The following is a 24,249-nucleotide window of genomic DNA, read 5'->3' as shown; positions in this document are numbered from 1 at the left end:
TTGTGGCAGTTTTCATTTCTTAAATTTCTTTCCGACATCGCCTTGGAGATGCCCTTCATCCATATAAAGGGTGGCCGGAAAGTTCCTTTACACTAATAATAACAATGCTTCAACACCGGGCCACAGAATAACTAACCATACAGAAGCGAAACTCAGGCCGAAAACGGTGACATAAATTTCATGCTCATGCGTCACGTAACTGGTGCAACCTCAGTGCCGGATTAACCATTAAGCAAGAAACCCATTATGAACGGCCGGCACGGCACAGCCCGGCCCGGCACAGGACAGTCCAAATTCATTTGTATAGTTTTAAATGCAACGTAACCCATTATGAGCGGCCGGCTCGGCCCGGCACAGGCCAGCACGCAAACGGAACGGCCAAAATTCTCCCATTCTCCGAGGAGAATAAAATCCGTTGAAGTCGAACGGCCTGGACGGCCAGTCGGCGCCAGTGCGTCATAATTGGTAATAAGCAGATATATTGTTGATTTTTTAATTGAAAGCGCGTTGTTTCTTTTGAAATAAAATAATATGGACGAACTTTTCATTGAGAGTGTCAGAGAATACCCATTTTTGTATGATGCATCGGACTCAAGTTATCATGATAGTAAGAAAAAGAACAATACAAAGGGTACAAATATCCGAAAATTTTTATCAATGGACAGGTACGTACATTATCTTATAACCATGAATTCGTTTTTTAACATGATGCATATTCTTTAAAATTGTGTAGTTTATGTCTTTTAAAAACTTTTATTTTACGATAGTTTTTAAAATATATGATCATTTTTCCGGTGCCGTGCCGTGCCGGCCGTTACAAATGGGTTTTTGGACGTGCCGGCCTGTGCTGTGCCGTGCCGGGCTGTGCCGTGCCGGGCGTTCATAATGGGTTTCTTGCTTTAGGCGGACTAGGCGGCCGCCTAGGGCCCCGGCACTTGATGGGGCCCGCATCCCACACAAATGCATTAATATTTAATTATTTAAGCAGTTATTTAAAAAAAATTAAAATGTTAAAAAAATCAAATACGGCTGAGACAAAAAAAAATAAAATGGTTAATTTATGATTTCCAATCAAACTCAGTTTTTTGCTTTGTCTTTTTTCAAATATCAGAAAAATACAACCCACTTCAAGACAAATTAAGCAGTTATCTTCAAAGGCACTTTTATATTCCATGTTCTAATCATTCCCTCAATTTGGTAAGCAATTTTGCAAGCAACTTTTGATAAAAGCTGGTAATTATTTACGTGTTTGTTTCAATTTCTACCCACTGATGGGCCTTATAGTCCATTCACTCACGGTAAAATATTGCAAAACCTCCGGATTTTAAAGAACCTTTGGATTTGAAACACGAGCTTGGATTGACATTAAATTTGGGATAAGCATAGCTAACATGTCAAATAAAAAAGTAATATTGTGCCAATGTGTGTTTTTGCTCTACGGTTGAGTCCACCCATTCTCGGGGGTGAAAAAATATACCGTCAAAATACGTCCGGAAGTGGATACACTAACTAATTCTAAGTAACTTTTGTTCAATAGAGTTTTTTCATCAAGTCAATACATTTCGAGTTATTTGCAAGTGATTATCTTCATTTTTCAACAAAAAATAACACGTTTTTAGACGTTTTTTTGCAAATAACTCAAAAATCGAAAAAATATATTTAGCAAAAATATAGCTTTTAAAAAATTGAAAAAATGGTGTACGTGTGCAGTCTGTAGACCCACTAGAAGCAGAGTTGTAGCTAATGAAAAGTAGGTTCTTATTCGTCAAATTCCAAATCGAATATTTCAACGTGAAATAATCAAAAAATGAAGGCACTTTTCATGGAAAACTCATCATAACTTGTTTAAATGTTTTAAAAAAGCATTATTCTTGTTTTTTAAAAAAAATTTCTATCATAAAAAGTAAGCAAGATACGCTCAGAATAAAGTTGATCCCATTTTTGGGTAAAAAAAACTGGTAAAAATAACCCCCTAATTAGCACCCCAAATGAAATTAATCCTTACCGCTTCACAAGCTGATTTACTTATGTATTGTTTATATACCCTGTAAGTTTTATCGGTATAAAGTGCTTTTTTATAAAAGGGCTGCAGTAGAAAGGATTTGAACAAGTCACTAATCACGAGTGTATGCATTTTTTTATTTAGCTTAATGCCTCGACAACTAATGGCCATTGGCATGGTACAGTGGATTTTTCCAATCAGGTACCTAGTGTAGTGGGCAGTGTGTGTGTTGAGTAAATGTCTTGTTACTTAGCAAAGTCGTCATTGTTTTTGCAAAGAGACTCTAATTGTATCCGAACGTCTGCGGTCCCTCCGGTGAGTACCGATCTCACAAGGACAGAAACTATTTTCATTTATTTATTTTTAATAAATGAAAAATTCTCTACTTACGGTATCCAAATTTTGAACAGTCATATCTTAACCAATTTTTATCTTCCAAAAAAGCAAAAATCTGGAATATTCAGAAAATGAAAACCTATATTTTTTACTCTTTAAGATTTTTGGTACCACTAATAATTTTTAAGTTATTTTGAAAAAAAGGACATTTTTTTTTCAATATTTCAAAAAATTTGTTTTACTTTAAATCCCAATGTTTTGAAATATAAGCACTGTGAACCGGTGAAACTTACAGATCATATAAATAATATACTTATAAGTTTTTTCAAGATTTTCATAATATTTCATAAATTTTCAAGATTTTTGTGCCAAAAAAAAGGAATCAACATTATTTTAAGCTTTACTTGCTTAATTTTGATACTTGAAACTTGTTTAAAAAAAAACAAAAATAAAACTCTTTTAACACTTTAAAAAAGTTTTGATGATTTTTCACCGAAAAGTGCTTTTTTGGTCATTTACGTTGAAATATTTGATTTGGAATTTGTCGAATAAGAATCTACTTTTCATTAGCTCCAGTTCTGCTTATACTGGGTCTACATACGTCATACATACACCATTTTTTTTTAAATTTGTATACGCTATATTTTTTCGATAAAATACTTAATTTTGGAGTCATTTGCGAAAAACTGTCTAAAAAGGTGTTATTTTTTTTGTTGAAAAATGAACATATTCACTCGTAAATAACTCAAAAAGTATTGATTTAGTTAAAAAACTCGATAGAACAAAAGTTACTTAGAATTAATCAGTTATCCATTATTTTGAATGTATGTTTTTCATCCCCGAAGGGGTGGCACTCATACCCAGGGCAAATTCACATATCGACACAATATCCCTTTTTTTCTTTGGCATATTAGGAGCTATGGAATATTAATGAGAAGTTGTTGCAAAATTGAAAAAAAAAGAAAAATGATCTTTTTTACATTGTCGTAATTTATTTTTGGAGTAACTACTTCCCAAAACAACATAAATATCTATAAATTTGTTTTAAGTAAATTGTCGATATAAAGGGGCCTACTTCTTATGACCGCCTAGGGCCCCATGATGCCTTAACCCTCCGTTAGTCGCTAGGATAAACGGAGCATCAAGAGTCGCTACGGTGTCAGAGACCGATAATTTAAAAAAAAATAGTTATTGCTATAAAATTCATACAAATATTTTATATTGTGTATAGGAATGACTGAAAAATATTTTTGAAAATGTTTTATTGGAAAACAACAGATATAAAATGAGAAACCCTAGTATAACAATATACATATTGTTATTTGTAATATAAGAATATTCGCTAGGAACCATTTCCCATAATTCCAACAAACGTTTTTGTTCGGCTTCAAAGGACGTCTATAAATAAAATAAAATAAAATAAATAAAATAAAATGCAATAATAAGATGCTAAATCTTTACCTGAACTGCAAGTTATGCCAATAAAGTAATAACCACACCGTTAGTCGCTACGGAGTCTTGCACCGAAAATAGCTATAAAACTCGCACAACTGTACCCAAGTACGTAAGAATGTATACTAACACGAGGTTAGTTGATAGGAAGAGGTACAGAAAGTGGCGATAGAAAAATCCAGTTATTTTGTAAATCCCGAATGAATAATTCTGTCGTCGGTGTGTGACACCGATAGCGACTAACGGAGGGTTAAACCGTCACTGTGCAACCTCACTTTTGCGACTGACAGTGACAGTTGTTTATAGTTAAATTTTATATTTCATATTTAATTAATAACTATTTGTTAAAAATATTACATTATTTGGAATGGTCTGGTGGTATTACATCATTTGGACACCAAGTTGTGTTGTGACAATGTAGGTATGCACACCGATGTTTTAGATAAATAAATAATTGATAAATAATGTAATTGTGTTATTATTTTTCCCTCTGTAGTATAACAAAAACAGTTCATTATTGTAAAGGGACTTTCAGGCCACCCTATAGTTCTAGCTGATCTTCCCCGTTTTCGTTTTTCTGTGTAGGTCAATTCTAATACTTTTTGGGGAATTCTTCTTTCCTCCATTTTTCTTACGTGCCTGTACCATATTACCTGTTGTCCTGTTGTCTTTCGATGTATTATATGATTGTTCTTTCTATTCCCATTTTTGTCTAATATCGCCGTTTACTATGTATTCTAGTCTAGATCTTCTTGCTGACCTTCTACAAAAATCCATCTTAGTAGCTAGTAATTTAGCGTTGTACTTCGTGGTTAATTGTCATGTTTCAGCTCCATAGGTTAATAATGGTTTTAATATTCTGTTGTACATTGGTTTTTTTATTTTCTGTTCTTATATATCTTTTTCGGAGATTACTTTCCGAGATATTTTTAGTTTCCATGAAATTTCGGGAATATCTTTAACTATTGTAAGTAGAAATAACTGAGCTACTTTGGTCACATACTCTAAGAAAAATTGAGCTACTTTGGTCACATACTAAGAAATGAAAAATATGAAATAAAAATGTATACCATTTTTATTCAGTTGCAATGTGAAGGCAAAACATGTCTTATTTTTCACTTAGTACAGAGAGCGCCAACCAGCACTCTAAATCCACGATTTTCGACTCTAATTGGAGTCATCATCAGAGAGGCGTTTCATCAGGAGTTTCGTCACTTGGGGCAGAGAGCAGCAAACCTACGCCTCTCTGATGATGACTCCAATTAGAGTCGAAAATCGTCGATTTACAGTGCTGGTTTGCGCTCTCTGTACTAAGTGAAAAATAAAACAGTGTTGCCTTCGCATTGCAACTGAATAAAAATGGTGTACATTTTTATTTTATATTAGTATTAGATTAGAATTAGAAATATGCTTTATTGTCATGAAAAATTTAACAATTTTATAGACAAAGCTTACATGAAACATAAATAAGAACAATAACAAACACAATTTACTAAAATTATATAAATCGTCAATATAAATAAAACATAATAAAGTGAAATAAAAATCAGTAACAATCTATTGCAAAATTAAAAAAAAATTGCAAATTGCGTAATCTACCTTAAGAAATTTAATAAGTTAATAAGTTAAGCTGTTGCATATGACACTCAAATATATATTAAGATTCTACTTATACATAAGAATACTGTAATTTCTTAGTTATTGGTTAAGAAACTCCGCTTTTGAATAATATGGTCTTTCAGATAAATAGGCTTTTATCATGTTACGGAACTTGGGGAAAGATGTTGCAGATTTAAGTTGTAGAGGGAGATGGTTGTATAGTTTTTTTGCTGAATATAATATAGATTTCTTTACTAACTCACTGGACGGGATCGGTAAATAGATGTCAAAGGTAGAATTTCTGGTGGAATAAACTTTACAGAATCAAGGTAAGGGTTGAAGAGTTCTTCCTTTATAGGATAATGCTACTGTTTTATCTACGTTAAAAGAGAGTAAATTAGAATCGGACCAGGATTTTATTGTGAGTAGATCAGAAGTTATAGTAGCATGAAGAGTTGCGATATTTGAGTTGCTCCAAGTGATACTGGTACCGTCAGCAAAAAGAAAAACTTTTCCATCGATTTTTAAACTAGTGATGTCATTAATAAAGATATGGAAAAGTAGAGAACCCAATACTGAACCTTGTGGTACCCCACATACAACATTTTTGAAACTAGAGTCTGTATCATTTGCTCTAACCAGTTGTTTCTTATGATTGAAACCAGTTCAAAAAAATACCTCGAGTTCCATAGAAATCTAGCTTTTTTATCAAAATGTCGTGATTTACACAATCAAAAGCTTTGACATAATCACAAAAAACAGTGGCAGTGTGCAGATTATTTTTTAATGCTTGATAAACCTCATGTAGTACAGAAAACATGGCATCGATGACATTTATTGTTTAAAAAGCCAAACTGATTTTGTGATAAAATCTTGTTGTGTGTGTGTGTGTGTGTGTGTGTGTGTGTGTGTGTGTGTGTGTGTGTGTGTGAGAGAGAGAGAGAGAGAGAGAGAGAGAGAGAGAGAGAGAGAGAGAGAGAGAGAGAGAGAGAGAGAGAGATCCTGGCATCAGGCAAAATCTATTTGCCACAAAACATGTAAATTCTTAATTACATTAACTGATTTCATATTGTCTATTTCTAAACTATACCGCTATTTTTGAATTTCTGATAAAATTAATGATGGAATCTAGTACCGCTTTATCTGAGGAAGAAAGGAGAGCTGTAATATTTAGTGGCAATGAACACTCGTGATGAATTAGTTCTTGATACAGAATTGAAGAAGATTGAGAGTTCAGAGAACATTCTAGAAATATATGATTTAGATCACCAATGGATACATTGTCACAACTACAGACAGGAGAGTTAAGTATTCCAATTTTATATAAGTGAGATGGAAAGCCAGCATGGTTCAATTTTAAACGAGTCAATACTGACATTTGTGCTCTATTATAATTAAAGGTGAAATGAGGAATGTTTTTTGGAAGTGAAGTAAAATCTTGTTATCAACGAGAAAGGACATAAGTCGGGCTTTTATGAGTCTCTCAATAATTTTGGAGAGTACCGGTAGTAATGCAATAGGTCTATAATTGCAGGCATTAGATTTTTCACCACCCTTATGAAGAGGAATAACGATGGCCGTCTTGAGGCACTCTGGAAAGGACCCCGCACAAACCTTATGGAAAATAGGTCCCAGTGGACTTCGTTCATACTTTGGGAAAATGCTCTTTGAAGCATCCTGATAAAAAGTTCTCATGGGCACAACTCAATCGTTTAAAGGATTTTCAAGATATAGAGGTCCAAACTCCGAAAATTATAAGATTTACGGGGTATTCCAATTCCGTAAGTTACTGGTTATTTGGCAACATGTAGAAGTTTGGATCAAGGAAAAGTACTAGTAGTCTAGGATTTTTTCCTGGCTATCCAATGGCGACCTTTACTTTGACCTTGACCTTCAACGGACGTCATCTTCTAGAGTTTCGAGGGTTTTAGGCATTAAATTGGTACAAACAGATTACTTTGGGATCGCAAAACACGAATATGCCATCAGAATTGCCCTCCGGATGATCTGGTGGCCAGGGCCATTGCAAGGGACGTCATCTTCTAGAGTTTTGATGGTTTTCGGCATTTAATTGATGCAAATGAATTACTTAAGGGTTTTTTGAAGTCGCTAAATACGAATATGCCACCAGAACCGACTCCCAGAGCACCTGGTTTCCAAGGTCAATGAAAGGGGCTCCTAGAGTTTCGAGGGTCTTTGGTACTACATTGATGCAAACGGATTAATTATAGGTTTTTGGGGTTGCTGAACACGAATACGTGATCACATTGTGCCGTAGGCATGTATGCATGTTCAGCAACCCCAAAAACCTAAGAGTAATCCATTTGATTCCTCCGAAACTCCAGAAGATAACCTGTCTTAGGCACTAGATGCTCCTGTGTCTGTGCTGATCACGTATTCGTGTTCAGCAACCCCAAAAATATATAACTAATTCGTTTGCATTAATGTAGTACCAAAGACCCTCGAAATTCCAGGAGCCCCTTTCATTGATCTTGGAAATCAGGTGCTCCGGGAGTCGGTTCTGGTGGCATATTCGTGTATAGCGACCTCAAAAAACCCTCCAGTAATTCATTTGCATTAATTAAATGCCGAAAACCATCGAAACTCTAGAAGATGACGTCCCTTGCAGAGGTCCTGGCCACCACGTCATCCGGAGGGCAATTCTGATGGCATATTCGTGTTTAGCGATCCCAAAAACCCATGAGTAATCTGTTTATATCAATTGAATGCCGAAAACCCTCGAAACTCTAGAAGATGACGTCCGTTGAAGGTCAAGGTCAAAGTAAAGGTCGCCATTGGATAGCCAGGAAAAAATCATATACTACTAGGAATTTTTACTTGATCCAAACTTCTACATGTTGCCAAATAACCAGTAACTCACGGAACTGGAATACCCGTAAATCTTATAATTTTCGGAGTTTGGGCCTCTATATCTTGAAAATCCTTCATAAGATTGAGGTGTGCCCATGAGAACTTTTTATCAGGATGCTTCAAAGAGTATTTTCTCAAAGTATGAACGAAATCCACTGGGACCTATTTTCCATAAGGTTTGTGCGGGGTCCTTTACCTTTCTCAAAAGAATCATTAATTAGAAAGATGAGGACTTCCAACACATTGTCTGGGAGATTTGAGAAAATTTTTATGGATAGTCCATCGGTACTACAGGAAGATTTGCTTTTGATACTATTGATTGTTTGGATCAGTTCATATTTATCAACCGGTCTTATAAAGAATGAATTCGAAACCTTTCTTGAATTAGGGAGATAGAAAATGGGATCTTGTTGTGACACAATAGTAGATGTAATATTCTTACTCACATTAACAAAGTATTCATTTAGATTTTCTGGGTCTGGAAGGGAAAATGTTTGAGCTGTGTGAGTTTTATTTCGAAGATAGTTTATTATGGACCAAGTTTCTTTTGCAACACTTTTAGAGCTTCTGAGACGATTTTGATAGTACAATTTTTTAGCTGATTTTATAAGTTTTAAATAGATTGCCCTGTACTTGGTAATATATTCAGTAACAGAGACGTTGGTAGTAAATTTTTTGATGTACAGTAGTGAACGCATATTTTTGGCTGATATGTGGACACCTTTGGTAGTCCAGGGTTTGCGATGTTTTGGCTTAATTGTGATTAAAGGAAATGCTTTATTGAAGATACAGACAAGCTTATTTAAAAAATCACTGAAATTATAATCGACATCCATAGAAGGAAAGTGCCACTCAGAGGTTAAGCATAAATTTTGGAATTTACGAAAGTTCCGAGCGGAAAAAATACTGCCTAAACGTCGAGTTTTCGAGGAGAACTTGCTGAAGATGTTAAACTTCGTATAAACCGCTTCATGATCAGATAGTCCCGCATTAGCAGTTGTAGCGCAGACATCACAGGGTGAGAAATCTGAGACAATATAATCAATTATGGTAGATGAAGTTTTTGTAATCCTTGTAGGAGAATCAATGTGCATTGATAGACCATATGATTCAAATATGTTGACCAGGGATATTTATGTAGCACAAGCAGCAGCATAATTAATGTTGAAGTCCCCGCATAAAATTTTTCTGCTTTTATGGGGCAGTTCATTTAACAAATTAAGCAGGTTCTGAAAAAATAGTTCCGCGGAAGAGTCAGGTGATCTATAAATGCAAATAATATAAAGATTAAGGTTCTTACTGTAAACTAAGGAAAACTCAAAGAATGTTTCACTTAATAGAAAGTCATATTTTGTTACCAGAGAAAAATCATTATTTGTAGAAAAAATTAGGGTGCCTCCATGACCTGAACTTGGACGATCATACCCATCAATAGTGGAATATTTTTCTACAAAAAAAGGCTCATTGACTTCAAGCCAGTGCTCAGTAACCGCAACTATCGGTGGAAACCCTAATTCCTCTGGAAATAGAAATAATTCATCAGTTTTATATCTTATAGAACGAATATTAATCAGAACCATGCTAAAGTTGTTATCACTAAAATAATTTGAGGATTCTAGCCTCTCAGAACACGTCGTGATGTTTAAAAATTTCGTCTTGGAGAGGCAGCGGAATAGTAGTTTCGGTGGCATTCCCTTGATTTTTGCAGGTGAATAATTCTTTCCGAAGTTAGAAAAGACCTAAAAGCAGCAAGATCAGCGTCTACCTCATCTGCACCAATTCCACAAGCATCATTAAAATCTAGAAGAATTTTTCGTAGATCTTCACTCTTTGTAGGAAGTCCTTCGGAAGCCAGAAACAGTTTAACACTTGTGTTGGTTACCCGTCATAAAATACTGATGCAGGTTGGTCGTGTAGAAAAGCAAGATGAAGTTTAATGGCCTTTAAGATATCCGGTTCGCTTAATCTGGCCAAAAGATATCGACTATTAGAGTTATTGGTTAATCTAACTCTTGGTGGGGTCAATGGATCCAGATTAGTCGATGGTTCTAAAGTATCTTTCTTAATGAAATTAATATGGGTATAGAACGGATTCTTAGATTTGCAAATTTCGATGGCCTGTTTGTCTATATGTATGTTTGTGCTCTGAACTTCATCTTTGTTGTTGCATAAACTGCTATTTGAATTTTCCAGGCTAATAGGACTTCTGATATTCTTCGGATTCTTGTGTGTTCATTCGGATGTGACTCGGATGAAAGCGTTGGTTCGGAATATGAAGATTCAATAGACCATTTAATGTTTACACCAGGTGGCCAGATGCCCTTATTAAATAATAGGTTAATAGATGTTCTAGATTTTATACCTATTTTGAATGAAGAACCAGTTGTTGTGTCGGCATCTTTCAGGAAGGCATAACATCTTATATATTCCTTGATACCTAGCTTCTCTTTAATATAGTAAACCACTTGTATAGGGGTGTATATTGGGCTCAAGTTACTAACAACTACAAAGTGACACTTATCTTCTGTAATTTTTGACTTTTGCTCTGGACTTGCTTCGAAATATTAAGGCTCTTCAGTTTGGGTACTTGAGGTGGCATAACATGTCTTTTTTTTTTCAATACCTCTTTTTTCGTTGGTATGGTAGATAGACTTTTGATAAGATTGCTCATTTGATTCGATATTTCATTGATGTTTGAAGAGAGCCTGTCTAATCCCAACTTAATATCAGTTGAATTTGATTCTTGGATTTGAACCTTAATAGTCTCATCTGAACCCCCGAAAAAAACTGACGATATATTGAAAATATCATGTTCCATCTGCCTAAAAGATTTTAAAACCTTTTCATGATTTAGCAGGGTATTTAGTTTATGGACCTCGTCAATTTTTTTGTAAGATAGTCCAGTTTGTCGTCATTTTTTGTCAACAAATCGTAAGTCTCAATGAAAATAGGCAAATTATCAGTAAGTTTCTTAGTAACTTTTTTTGATCAGTTGTTTATTTTTTCATTTAAGTATCTTAAGCTATAATTAAAGCTTAAAATAATCTTTTTAATTGGTATGTGTGGATTGTCTTTAATTTTAAACATGATTTTTTTCTGTACACCAATAATTAACAAATATTATCTGGGTATTAGAAAAAAGTTGGAGAAATTGTCTCCGAAACAGATATTCTTAGACTCCCTTAAAACTTCCTATAATTTTTTTAATTTGTTTTTAATATCCCTACACATATTTTAAAATAAAACAAATTCAAGTGGCCATAAAGTTACATAACTAAAACAATGTGTTAATATTTTTTGTTGTAACAATGTAGTCAAGGATGTAAGAGTTATTCTTTTTTCTATTTTGGATTAAAAATGCTTTCCCATGAAAGTTATCAGTTAATCTTACAAAGTAGCTATTGTTACCTTGACCGTTTGATCGATTTACAAATAAATAAAAAGAAAAAAGTAAATGGCATCATAATTTATTTATTATTGTTTTTTAATTACCAATAAAAAACTAACATGCTTCTATTTAAACGCATTTAGATAACTCAATAAAATTATAATATAAACTAATACATAGTCGATATTAATTTCTTTTTGGTAAGAGACTGATAAGATTAGAATTGTGGGCATTCCCTGATTTATTTCTTTTCTTAGATCCAGTGTAGAAGAAAATATAGGAGAGGGATTTGGGTATCTAAGATCTGCATATCGGTACCTACTCTGTTTTCGCTTATTTTCTTTAACATTAAATACTTTTAAAAATAATTTATTGTCTGAAACTACACAATATTTAAGTATTTGTTTCCTGATAGTCTTCTTCCTTGATAGGCTTCTTCTTCCTCTGAACGAATATGGTATCAATATAAATGGAGAGAAGCTCAGTCATTTGAGATTCGCAGATGACATCGTCCTTATAGCCGATCGTATGGATGATGCAATAATAATGTTGAACAAGTTATATCACGCTTCCTTAGAGGTCGGACTAAAGATTAATATCAACAAGACGCAAATAATGACTAATCTGGTGCTAAATCGTAATATTGTTGTTAATGGAATGGATATGGAACAGACTGCATCTTATAAGTACTTGGGACATGAAATTTGGTTGGGAAGAGATAACCACTTGTGCGGCCTCCCACGTCGCATAGGATTAGCCTGGGCAGCGTTTGGTAAACTGAGCTATGTATTTAAATCGGACTTACCCGTATGCCTGAAAAGGAAAATCTTTGACCAGTGTGTATTGCATGTACTTACTTATGGAGCGGAAACATTAACACTCACAAAAAAGGTAGTGAACAAGATTCGTATAACTCAGAGGGCTATGGAGCGCCAAATGTTGGGTGTCTCCCTGAGGGACCGATTCCCAAATGAAGAAATCCGTCGTAGAACAAAAACAATGGACGCCGTCGAAAGAATCGCGTCGCTCAAGTGGAATTGGGCAGGACACGTCGCCAGATTGTCAGACAACCGATGGACAAAACGTATTGTCGAGTGGAGGCCACGAGAAGAAGCACTACGGAGCAGAGGACGATCAGCAACCAGATGGGCTGACGATCTGAAGCGTATTGTCGGCAACTGGATGCAAGCCGCACAAAACAGAGAAAGATGGAAAGAGCTGAGGGAGACCTATGTCCAGCAGTGGACGAGTACGGGTTGATGATGATGAGTCTTCTTCCTAGTCCGTCGACCCATTCGGACATAGAGCCACCTAGAATTTTCAATGATTTCTTTTAAACCATATCCATCTTTCTCTATCTTTTGCAATTCTAAAGCAAAGGTTTAGTGGAGCTCCGACCTCTTTTGTAGTGTGGTCCACATACCTTTGTTGTTGATGTTCCGCGGGCTCTCGCTCCTTGCACCACCCCCTGGAATGTCAGTTTCTCCAGACCATCTCTACGCATCTCATGACCAAAGTAAGCGGTGATTTTTTTGATCACAGTGTTTCGAAGCATACTTGTAACCTGCAGCTTTCTAAGACTAATGCCCGATTTCACCAACGATACCTAAATATTTAAGAATTACCTAAGTGGATTTAGGTACTTCCTAACTCTAAAACGGATTTCACCATACCATAAGAATTGCCTAAACCGCTTAAGCATTACCTTACGTTAGGATACGGATTTCGATCTCCCTAAACTTTAGGTATTACTTATCGTTGACAGTCAGGTTATATTTTTACAATTTTGACTAATGTAGTTGTGACGTTTGTCAATAATTTGTTTCTTACCTTAATTTTTCTGTTATTCTGTAATATTAGGTATATTAGTCGTAATTTTGTGTTATCTTTTATATTAATAATATAATATGTGTTGGAAAATATAGAAAATCGTTTGGAGTTTTTTACAGGTCTATTGTCAAAATTATGTAGTCTACCTACTACCTAACAAACTAGTGTTGTGTTTCAAAAACCCATTCAAGATATCTCTTAAAGTCTATCATTAAAAATTCATAATAAAAGAAGCAATTTTTAACATGGTATTTATTTTAAAATTATTTCATTAATGACAATTCACCTAACTTTAATTTTTCGTCATATATGTGAAATTTACAACTCTTTTCTTTTCCTCCATTTCACTGTACATATACAAATAACCAGGGGCGTGCGGTGAAATTTGAAACAGGGGAAGCAATTTATAAAAAAAATTGTAAAAACACCTATTTATAATGTAATTCAATTCTTCTACCATTTTTCGAAAACTTGTCTATAACTTCCTTGTACAAACGTGGATATTGTGACATTTCTTTAATCAGATTATATTTAATTGGAAAATAAAACAAGTAACATCCTTTATAAAACGTATACATACTACTAGGTATACTCCCTAGGGAGTAAAAGTACCTTGTCTCCCTAGGGACGAAAAGTAGGTACGCCTTTCCTCCCTAAAATCAGGTCAGGAAATGTATACTTTCGGTAGAGGTAGGTGGAAAAAATATTAGTAACTCACTGGCAATATTTTTTGTGTCAATACTCAATATTCTCAGTCTCATATAAAGCTGTTAGTTCTGAACTTAATGAAATCAAGTCAAAATATTGTCCATAAAGACGCATCAAAGATTTTGTTTGTTTTTCAGGAAAATGTGTTTTTTTAATGTATTAAAATTGCACAGCTAAAAAAGTCTCGGTCATCAAAATTCTTAAAACCTATTTTCCATTCGTTGACATATTTGATCGAAAATCTGGTAAATTGTATAGTTGGCGGTAGCACGATTCGACATCTCTAACATTATCAGTGCGTACCTATTCGTTTCCTTTTAGGCTTAAAAATTCTTGCCATCATATTATTCGAGCATTTTTCAAAGTCATCTCTCTCTTTTTGTTAATAATATCTTTAAATACGCTAATTTTTTTACACAGAAACCAATCGTTTATCTTGCATTGCAATACAGTAAATAAATTATCTGAGAATGGAAATATTTCTGAAAAAAGCTAAGTTATAAAGTAAAATTCAAATAATCTTTTAAACTATCCAAAAATCCTCTCGAGCTATTTATGGTTTCTGTATCCCACATTTCACATTTTCACCATTTTCCAAAACACTAATACATATTTTATAATATATTTATATAAATAATATTTATATTTAGTATTTATAATATAAATAATTCTATGTATTTATTTATATAAATAATTCAATAAAATCCATCTTCATACTTTCAAAAAATCAGTCAACGAAGCCCGCCATTGTCAAATGCTGGTAAATCCCATTTAAATTCACCAAAAACATCTTCGTATGCAATTGACAAAACTGCTTATAAGCTAAAGATATGCCCCAAATTTGAACTCACCGCTCACCATCTAACCCCGATGATTTTTACATAGGCTTGAGTCGCTGGAGTGAAGCAACTTAAAAATCAGATTATTATGCCGATATAACTCCGAATACCACCGTAGAAATACGATCATGGTCCGAGTACGGAAGGATGCAGCATACAGCGCTGCTTATACTAGTATGGGTACTTATTTCATTGCGTAGTTATTTACTGTATGACAAAAATAGAGTAAAATACGTTTGTCTTTTCTTATTAGGTAGGTACTTGCTGCTTGTACTACATAATTAAATATTCTCGTACGCAACTTAAAATCCTGCTTATTATGTGTTTGTTCAATTTTTTTAAAATTATCTCAGTTACTTAGTTGGTACGGCATTACTACGGAAACCAAGGGAAGCAATGCTTCCCTTGCTTCCATGGACTGCACGCCCCTGCAAATAACATACAAAACTTAACAAACTGAATTCACAAATAACTATAACTACTAAATAAAATAACTATAACAGTAGGTACAAAACTGAATAAAACCAACTTAGCAAACAAACAATTTTGACAAATAATCAAAAAAGTAAGGTAATGTCACCTTATTTTTCTTTTTATTTATCAAAAATAGTTCAAACGTACCCGAATTAATACCTAGGAAAGAATTTCCTAGATAAACAGTTCTTTTAGTTGTGAAACGCTATTGTTCTTAAGTACTGACTTAGGAAGTTCCTATCGATAAGAATTACTTAATAAGGCAACTGTTTAGGTATCGTTGGTGAAATCGGGCATAAGGCTTTTCATTCACAGTCATTTGTTTCGAGCTTCTGTCATGTGTAATATTAATATATCCACGTTATACGTCTGTGGTTTGTAGCATTGGTATATACCAATAACGTATGACGTAGATATATTAATATTAGACGATACATGACAGCAGTTCGAAACAAAGGACATTCGATGAAAAGCCCTATAGACTCGTTGAATATATTCGCAACATTATTCGCCAACTAAACATTTCAAACGCGTCTATAGCGCATTTGTCAAGTTCCTTCAAAGACCAGCACTCTGATACATATAGAAAAATGGAGAAGCCCATTGTTTTTACATGCCTTATCTTTGTATCCACGGTGATGTGGCTTCTGCATTTTTTATGAACTCTGTCATTGCTCCCTTTGACATGGCTGACCTTCTTTTTATTTGTTTGATGTATCCTCCGTAATTAGTTATGAGGGTGCCCATATACACAAATTTATTTACCACTTCGATGTCATTGATTATGACAATGTCTGGCTGGTTGTTATTTCTTCTGTTTATGATCATAATCTTTGTTTTTGAAGTTATACTTCTTTAGGCGCGTTGGGAGTAAATGTATATGTGCGCGAGTTAATCAAAACTCTTGGTCCTGGGCGCAGCTCAAACGTTATCGTGCTCTGATTGGGTAATTACAATGACCTGTCAACAACTGTTCAATATGTCGGTTATTTTATTAATACGTCAATGGTTATGGGTAAACAAATGTTGTATATAGTTATAATAAACAAATGTTATTAGTTTTTATTGTTGTGAGGACACAGACAAAAGCAAGTTTATAATTGTAGTGACTTTAAATAGTTTTTAAAAACAACAGGTACGTAATTGTAAATGTTTCAGTATTGTAATAAAAAATTACATAGGTACTTACCTATTTGGAAAATGTATGTACTTATCTAGTAGGTAATGCTTTCATTTACATAATTTACATGATTACCAACAAAATTTCTACCAATCTTCAACTAATATATTATTTTCTTACTCTATGGTTTGTTGCATTTTAATATTTTAATTCCACAAAAATCAAACTAATTTGATTAAATTCAGAACTGTCAAACAGTAAAACGTTCAGTTGGCCTATCTTCCCACATGGCAGGTACGTGTAAGTGGATAAATGAGTAGATGCTTCGATTTTAAATCTAGCACCCTAAGAAACGCGGGTTCGAACCCCAATGTTTTTATTTTTTTATACATTTTATGATTGTGAGTATATTTGTTATGTAATTTTTTTTTAGAAAATGCGTATTTAGTTAAAAATTTTGCCAACAATTATTGTTCAGAAGTCATTTCTTTGTGGCATTTTCAATGTGTTTGTGTGTGTTTTATTCTTTAATTTTTTTAATTTTTGGTATTGTTTTAATAAAAAATTTTGGAAAGTAGTAAGTATTAAAATTAGTTTAATATTTAAATAAAATATAAATAAACTGTTTAAAGTACATATATAAATTTCGTTGGAATCATATAAAAAAAGTATAACTTCTTACGTGCGTACAAAGTACAGTACACACACATTGTTTTTGATTCCTTTATGGACATCCCTGCTTCCAAACTCATTCGTTCTATTCAGTCCCGTTAATTTTTCCAAGGATTCGTCGAAAAGCGTTGTATTATCTGCTTAAGTTATTGATTCTTCTCCCGTCAATGGATATGCCCCTCCTGTTCCGAGATTGCTTTGCGCATAATGGCTTCTCCTTATATGTTAAACAAAATGGGGCTTATCACGCATCCCTGACTTACACCCTTGTCAACCCTGCACGTCTCCGACAGTTCTCCATGTTATTAATTAGACTTTAATAACTATCATAATCACTCAAAATCGATCACGAACGGAACAAGGAAACGAAAACGTAATGATTTTGTGGTTTACAGTTTTCTCCTAGAAAGCACAAATATACGCAAAATACTACACCTACAGTCAAGAATAATGTAAACGATCTTATGGGAAGAACACAATGGCAGCTAATCTGGAAAGCTCAACGTAGGTGGCGCTCGTGTAGTTGGAGGTCACCTCAACTTACGTCAACACTTCAAATCAATCTATTTCTAAGTAAATATTGCATATTTGTTTGGCTGTGTGAATTAAACTTAAGAGCATAAAATCACTCAATGTTGTGCTGTTGCTCATCGAGAACATCAGGACACAGGTTTCCCAAAGATATTCTGATGAGAAAAAAGTGGATTAAGAAAGTAGCAAGAAAGCAAGAAAAGCAAGCAAGTAGCAATAAGAAGGGATAAATATGTGCTGACAATAAATGCACGTATCTGCTCTGCAATAAAAAATTTGTTGAAACAGATTACGTATTGCCCCTAGATTCGACTGTAAAAAATAGAATACTTCACTACAAAATTCAGATCAACATTTATTATAAACGCACGGATTAAGATATGCAATTTTATATACATTCACACTGTTGCCACATCTACAATCGCTTTTTATGAAGTGAACATATAAAAAAAAATATATTTGAAATAATAATATAGAAAAATTTGAAATAATTATCAAGTTCTCAATATTTTTTGGTGACTAAAACATAACCTGACCAAACCTAACTTAGCGTCATCGAAAATAATATAAACAAGTTAATAACTGAAAATTTAAGTGACATATTACCTTTAAAATATGCTTTAAAATTACTAAAACATAACCTGATCAAACCTAACCTAATCAAAAATAATATAAACAAGTTAATAACTGAAAATAAAAGTGACCTAGTACCATTCAAATATTCTTTAATGACTAAAACATAACCTGATTAAACCTAACCCTAATTTTTTCTAATTTCACCTTAAATTTAAGGTCGCCTTTCACCTAGACAAACACCCAAATAATTATACTTAATTAAATTAACACATTCTATAGGGAATTATAATTTTTTTTAAGTAAGGCAACATTGCAGAATCAGCTGCGCTCAACCCCATAGATATAATAACACAATAGATTAGGCCAGGTTTGAAAAATAGCGTAACGCGGAGCAGTTCAGGTCGGTGGTCTATCTATCTCTCTCTACCGGCGCTTAGCTTTCTCTCTCTAGCATATGATGGCGGCCGCCTCTGTGTCACTGTCGTTCCATTACTCCCACCTCTTAGTAGATACGCTCACACTCGCACGACAGACAAGGATAGCTAGACCACTGTACTTGATATTGGCGTTACACCTCGATGCATTGGGTGGCATATCCCTAGCCTGATCTATTGTTGACATATCTCCGCTCAACCCATGCTTAAACCAAATTTACCCCAAATGCGCAACTGTCATGGTGTCTATATTTTGAAAATATCACATTTTTAAATGAGATAAACCGTTGATTGAGGTATTACCTCAATCAACGGATAAACACAAAAATTAATGCTGAGCGTACTTATTTGGGAATTTTAAATTGATAAAAAAGTAAGACAGATATCATATACACACTAGACTCGTGGGGGAAGTGAGTCAATACCAAATAAATACCCTCAGATCTATACCCTCTGAGCTCTAGAAAAAAAAAACATTGAGACGATGATTAATATAGTTTATCGTTCGATAAGGGCTTCCTTTTTTTCAGTAACTCTTGCATTCCTTCTCAATTCTCCTCAATTCGTTTTTCAACGCACAAACAGCCCAAAAACACCATATACTATACAAACTTCACGAATTGTCAAAACGTTGACCACCAACTACACTAGCGCCGCCAAGCGGGATCAAATGCGTACATATAGTCTATTCCACGAATAAACGACTGTTTTGGATTATCGCGACAACGAATATTTTAGTGTGCAACATAAGAAGTACAAATGTAAATTGCTCTAATAATTATTATTCTAATAAACAACAATGTAATTTGCAATTTACTTTCGTACTTCATATTTTGAAAAGTAAAATAATCGTTGTCGTGATAATCCAAAACAGTCATATATTCGTGGAATAGGGTATAGCTGCCATTGCCGATATTATCACAGTAACTAACAGTAAATAATGAAGTTCTTACCTCCTTGACGGCTTCTTCAGTCTTACTCGTGGGTGGTTCGGGTACAAATATTAATCCTTCGTCTCGGCTTATCACATTATTTCCTCCATTTACCAGACCGTTGGCTAAAGGAGGTTCCTCTGCGCTTTTTTCAGATTGTGTAATTTCTTCACTGTATCCTTCATCTATGTCTTCTGGCACCTCTTTATTCCTATGATTTAACGACGATTCTATGTCTTTTCGACCGTACTGAAAATAAAAACAAACTTGTTTATATAAAAATAGCTATTGGATGAATGCTACAAAATATTAGCAAACATTTTACGCGACGGTGTACATCGGTATTACCAGTACAAACAATAAAGGAACAAGAAAACCATACACGGAATAAGACAAAAACAATCCTGACAGAAGTTAAAAAATCGATCAAAACATTAACATACAAAAAATCGGGAGGTCATGGAGGAATGCCAAAAGAATACCTGATTAAAAATGGATGGTCGAAATTAGTCTGTATAATATATGTGGATTACTCGAAAGAGATAAGTAAGCGAGTCAATGGGAAAATCCTGCTGACAATACAGATTGGTAAGTTAAAAAGCGCTGGGGAGACCTACAGTAAAAATTGTGGAAATCCTTAATACTAGTAGTTCTACATTGGTATGCCAACCAGACACTCGGAGAATTCCAGAACAAATTGACATCGGCGACCTAAACAGCTTAGATTGCATAGGTTGCCGCTTCGAAGGCATTGGCAAACCACAATGTCGTAATATGTCTAAAGCTTTTCTGTACTTGCTCATTCGGAATCCACGTTTAACTGTAAGTTCCGTATATCGTAAATCTATGTCCCTTGTTAACATACAACACTTTGTATCACAATGTTTGGTATCTTTCTTGTCGGATAGTAAAATATTATTGTAATTAGTCATAGGTATTTGTAAAAAAATATGTTTAAAAAAAAATAATAAAAAAAAATTAAAAAAACAAATAATTTAAAAAAAATAAAACAAAAAAAAATACAAAAATAATATAAAAAAAAAAAATTTAAGGAAAAAAAATCACTAAGAGGATTTAAACCTCCGAGGGGTTGATTGAACCGGGTTGACATTTTATCGTAGTGACAAAAAAACAAAACAAAAAACAAAACAAAAAACAAAACAAAAAAACAAAGCAAAAAAAAACAAAACAAAGAAAAAACAAAACAAAAGAATGCATTTATTTTAAATATTAACGTTAATAATTTTATTTGTAAAATGTATACACTATGCGTTCTTGATAAACATTATATTTATAATATTTATTAACATAGTATGTACCGGGTGTCCCAATAAGAATGGCTCTCGGCCATATCTCAGGAACCGTTTATAGTAGAGCATTGAAATAAAAAAAGAATGTGTGTGTACTTTGTACGCACGTAAGAAGTTATACTTCTATTATATGATTATATGATTATAAACGAAATTAATATACTTTTTATTTATATTTTATTTAAATATTAAATTAATTTATACTTAATACTTCTCAAACATTTTTATTAAAACAGTGCCAAAAATTAAAATAATAAAAAAATAAAACACACACAAACACATTAAAAATGCCACAAATGATTTCTGAACATTAATTGTCGGAAAAAATTTTAACTAAATACGTATTTTCTGAAAATAAAATTATATAATAAATATACTTACAATCATAAAATATATAAAAAAAAAATAAAAGTTTCTATTGGGATTCGAACCAACTTACCACGCGGCTGGTATTTGCGTTGTATTCGGATTCACTCGCATTAAAACTGCGCCACAGAGACAGCTTGTCATTATGTGCGAAGATCGTCTAACTAAACAGATTAACCTTTTGACATTTTTAACTTATGTAAATCAAATTATTTTGATTTTGAATTGAAATGATTTAGAATTGAAAAAATACAACAAAACATAGGGTAAGAAGACAATATATTAGGTGAATATTGATAGAAATTTTAATGGTAATCAAATTATGTAAAAAAAAGTATTACATACTACTTATGTATTTTGGTAGGTTCAAGGTAAGTATCGGAGCCCGTATAACGACTAATAAATTTCGCAATCACTTGCGTCGTGCAAAGTGGCTATGTTCAAATATCATAACAAAATTTGATCAACTATTTATAAAACACTTACCAGTGAAAGATTCTTTAGCTTTGAATAAGCGAGATCTGCGGCACTCATACTAGGCACAGTTTGATGAGCTTTCACATTGGCATGCAACAATCATCTCTTCTATGTAAATAAGTCCAAAAATATAATATGAAAACTATTTAAAAAGGCAGTATAACCATTAACTAAGTTTTTGTTTGTTGTTTCTCTTCCTACAAATTTTAAAACGCAACAAGCATACATTATAACCAAACACAGTCCCACAGCTGTGCCACAGCTGCCATATTGGATAATTTTTGTCATGTCATTTGAACATCCAATCAGAACAAAGTTATAATGCGCATGCGCCCGGTCGCTAGGTTTTCCCATATAAAATTGCACCGTCATTACGCCCGTAAAGAAGTATAACTTCAAAAATTTTATAACAAAAGTTGCCTCAGGAAAAGCCTGGAAATTATTTTCATAATTGTGGGTTACCGCTAGAGGGCGTAATTGAATATCAAAAATAAAAAAATCTAAATTTTACAAAATTTTCCTAATGAAGGGGCACTGGAAATACGATTATTGTATTCTTCATCAAATTCTGCGCATATTTGATTTAACAAGTTTAACTCTACCTTTGCAAATAAGAGGTGGGAGTGAGTGGGAACCTTGTTATGAAAAAATGGCTGTAAGTCCGGTTCTGCTAAATCAAATTTTGAAAACTGGGTCTTGTTGAAGACAGATCTTTTTCTTCAATGTAAGCGTGATAATTTTGAACCATCCTAATAAGTAATAAGCCAGCTGGGAGGCGTTATTTAATTTTTTTCAGAAATCTAGTTTTCTTTGGGAAATATTAAATACAAGTATGCATTTTTAATCATACTTTATAAAATTAGATTAAATTAGCAATAGAATAGCGAAAACCGCATGTCGATACCTTTTTTCTATCTCAAGATATCTCGAGAAACGTGTAAATTTTATACATAACTGTTACTATCACCGGTAAACTAAGTTAATGAAAAGTAGTGTGCTGTGGAAAAATACAAAATAACTTTTTCCAGATGTCAACGTATAAAAATATAATTAATTAAAACAACAATATAAAGAGAAACAATACTATTAAAATTAAATATAACACAGAACAAAAAGAACTACTTAGTGACGACCTAAATATTCAAATTGTTGCCCATAATACACAACTCTAGAATACATTATCCAGAGAATACTAAACGCCATTCAAAGCATATCGAGAGCAGAAATTGAGACTGCTGTTCAATCTACTCTTGAAAGAGTAATTATTTGCAACGAAAATGATGGGCAAAAATTTGAACGTTTATGTCATCACTAAATAGTTGTTTTTATTTCTTTGTAATAGGGCTTTTCAACGCTTCTCATTTGTTTCGAGCCTCTGTCATATGCCGTATAATCCGTGTATAATATTAATATACGAGATGTGAACGAGGCTCGAAACAAATGAGAAGCGTTGAAAAGACCTAATATACGTTGACAGCTGGAAAATGTTTCTTTGTTGTTTCCATAGCACACTACTTTTAATGAATTTCGTTTACCGGTGACAGTAGCAGTTATGTTTTTAAATTTACACGTTTTGTAAGATATCTCGAGATAGAAAAAAGGTATTAACATGCGGTTTTCGCTATTCTGTTGCTAATTTTGCCTAATTTTGTAATATGGTATTAAAAATGCATGTTTGTATTTAATATTTTCCAAGGAACACTAGATTTCTGAAAAAAATTAAATAACGCCTTCTAGCTGGCATATTACTCAGTAAGTTGGTTCGAAAGCATAACTTTTACATTGACGGACAAGATCTGTCTTCAACAAGACCAAGTTTGCAAAATTTGATTGAGCAGAACCGGACTCACAGCCAGTTTTTCATAACAAGGTTCCCACTCACCCCCACCTCTTATTTCCAAAGGTAGACCTAAACTTGTCAAATCAAATATGTGTAGAATTTTATGAAGAATACGACGATCGGATTTCCAGTGCCCCTTCATTAGGAAAATTTTGTGAAATTTAGATTTTTTAATTTTTGATATTCAATTACGCCCTCTAGCGGTGGTCCCACAATTAGGAAAATAATTTCCAGGCTTTTCCTGAGGCAACTTTTGTTATAAAATTTTTTATTTCAAAGCTCTAATATAAACGGTTCCTGAGATATGGCCGAGAGCCATTCTTATTGGGACACCCGGTACATTAGCTGTAATAAGTAGGTAAAATAAAACGTAAAAAATTGTAATATTATTATAATAACCATGTTTCACTAATTTGCAATATCTTTAATACATTTACTTTTGATTGAGACTGGCTGAATGACTATAGTCCAAGCCAAAAAAAACATACAACA

At 33.5% G+C, this 24,249-nt stretch overlaps 1 protein-coding gene across 3 annotated transcripts in view; it reads right to left on the bottom strand.

Moving 5' to 3' along the window:
* The window catches only part of LOC126884068 (glycerol-3-phosphate acyltransferase 4), a 240,957-nt gene that overhangs the window by 131,327 nt on the left and 85,381 nt on the right, over positions 1–24,249 (bottom strand). For all 3 annotated transcript variants that reach the window (XM_050649853.1, XM_050649854.1, XM_050649855.1), the window contains exon 2: positions 19,786–20,013. In XM_050649853.1, coding sequence (XP_050505810.1) covers positions 19,786–20,013 — 228 coding nt within the window. The remainder of the gene's footprint in view (positions 1–19,785; positions 20,014–24,249) is intronic.

This window comes from Diabrotica virgifera, chromosome 4, assembly GCF_917563875.1.
Source record: "Diabrotica virgifera virgifera chromosome 4, PGI_DIABVI_V3a".
NCBI lineage: Eukaryota > Metazoa > Arthropoda > Insecta > Coleoptera > Chrysomelidae > Diabrotica > Diabrotica virgifera.
The sequence above is the reverse complement of the archived record's forward strand: the minus strand, read 5'-3'. Positions and strand labels throughout refer to the sequence as shown.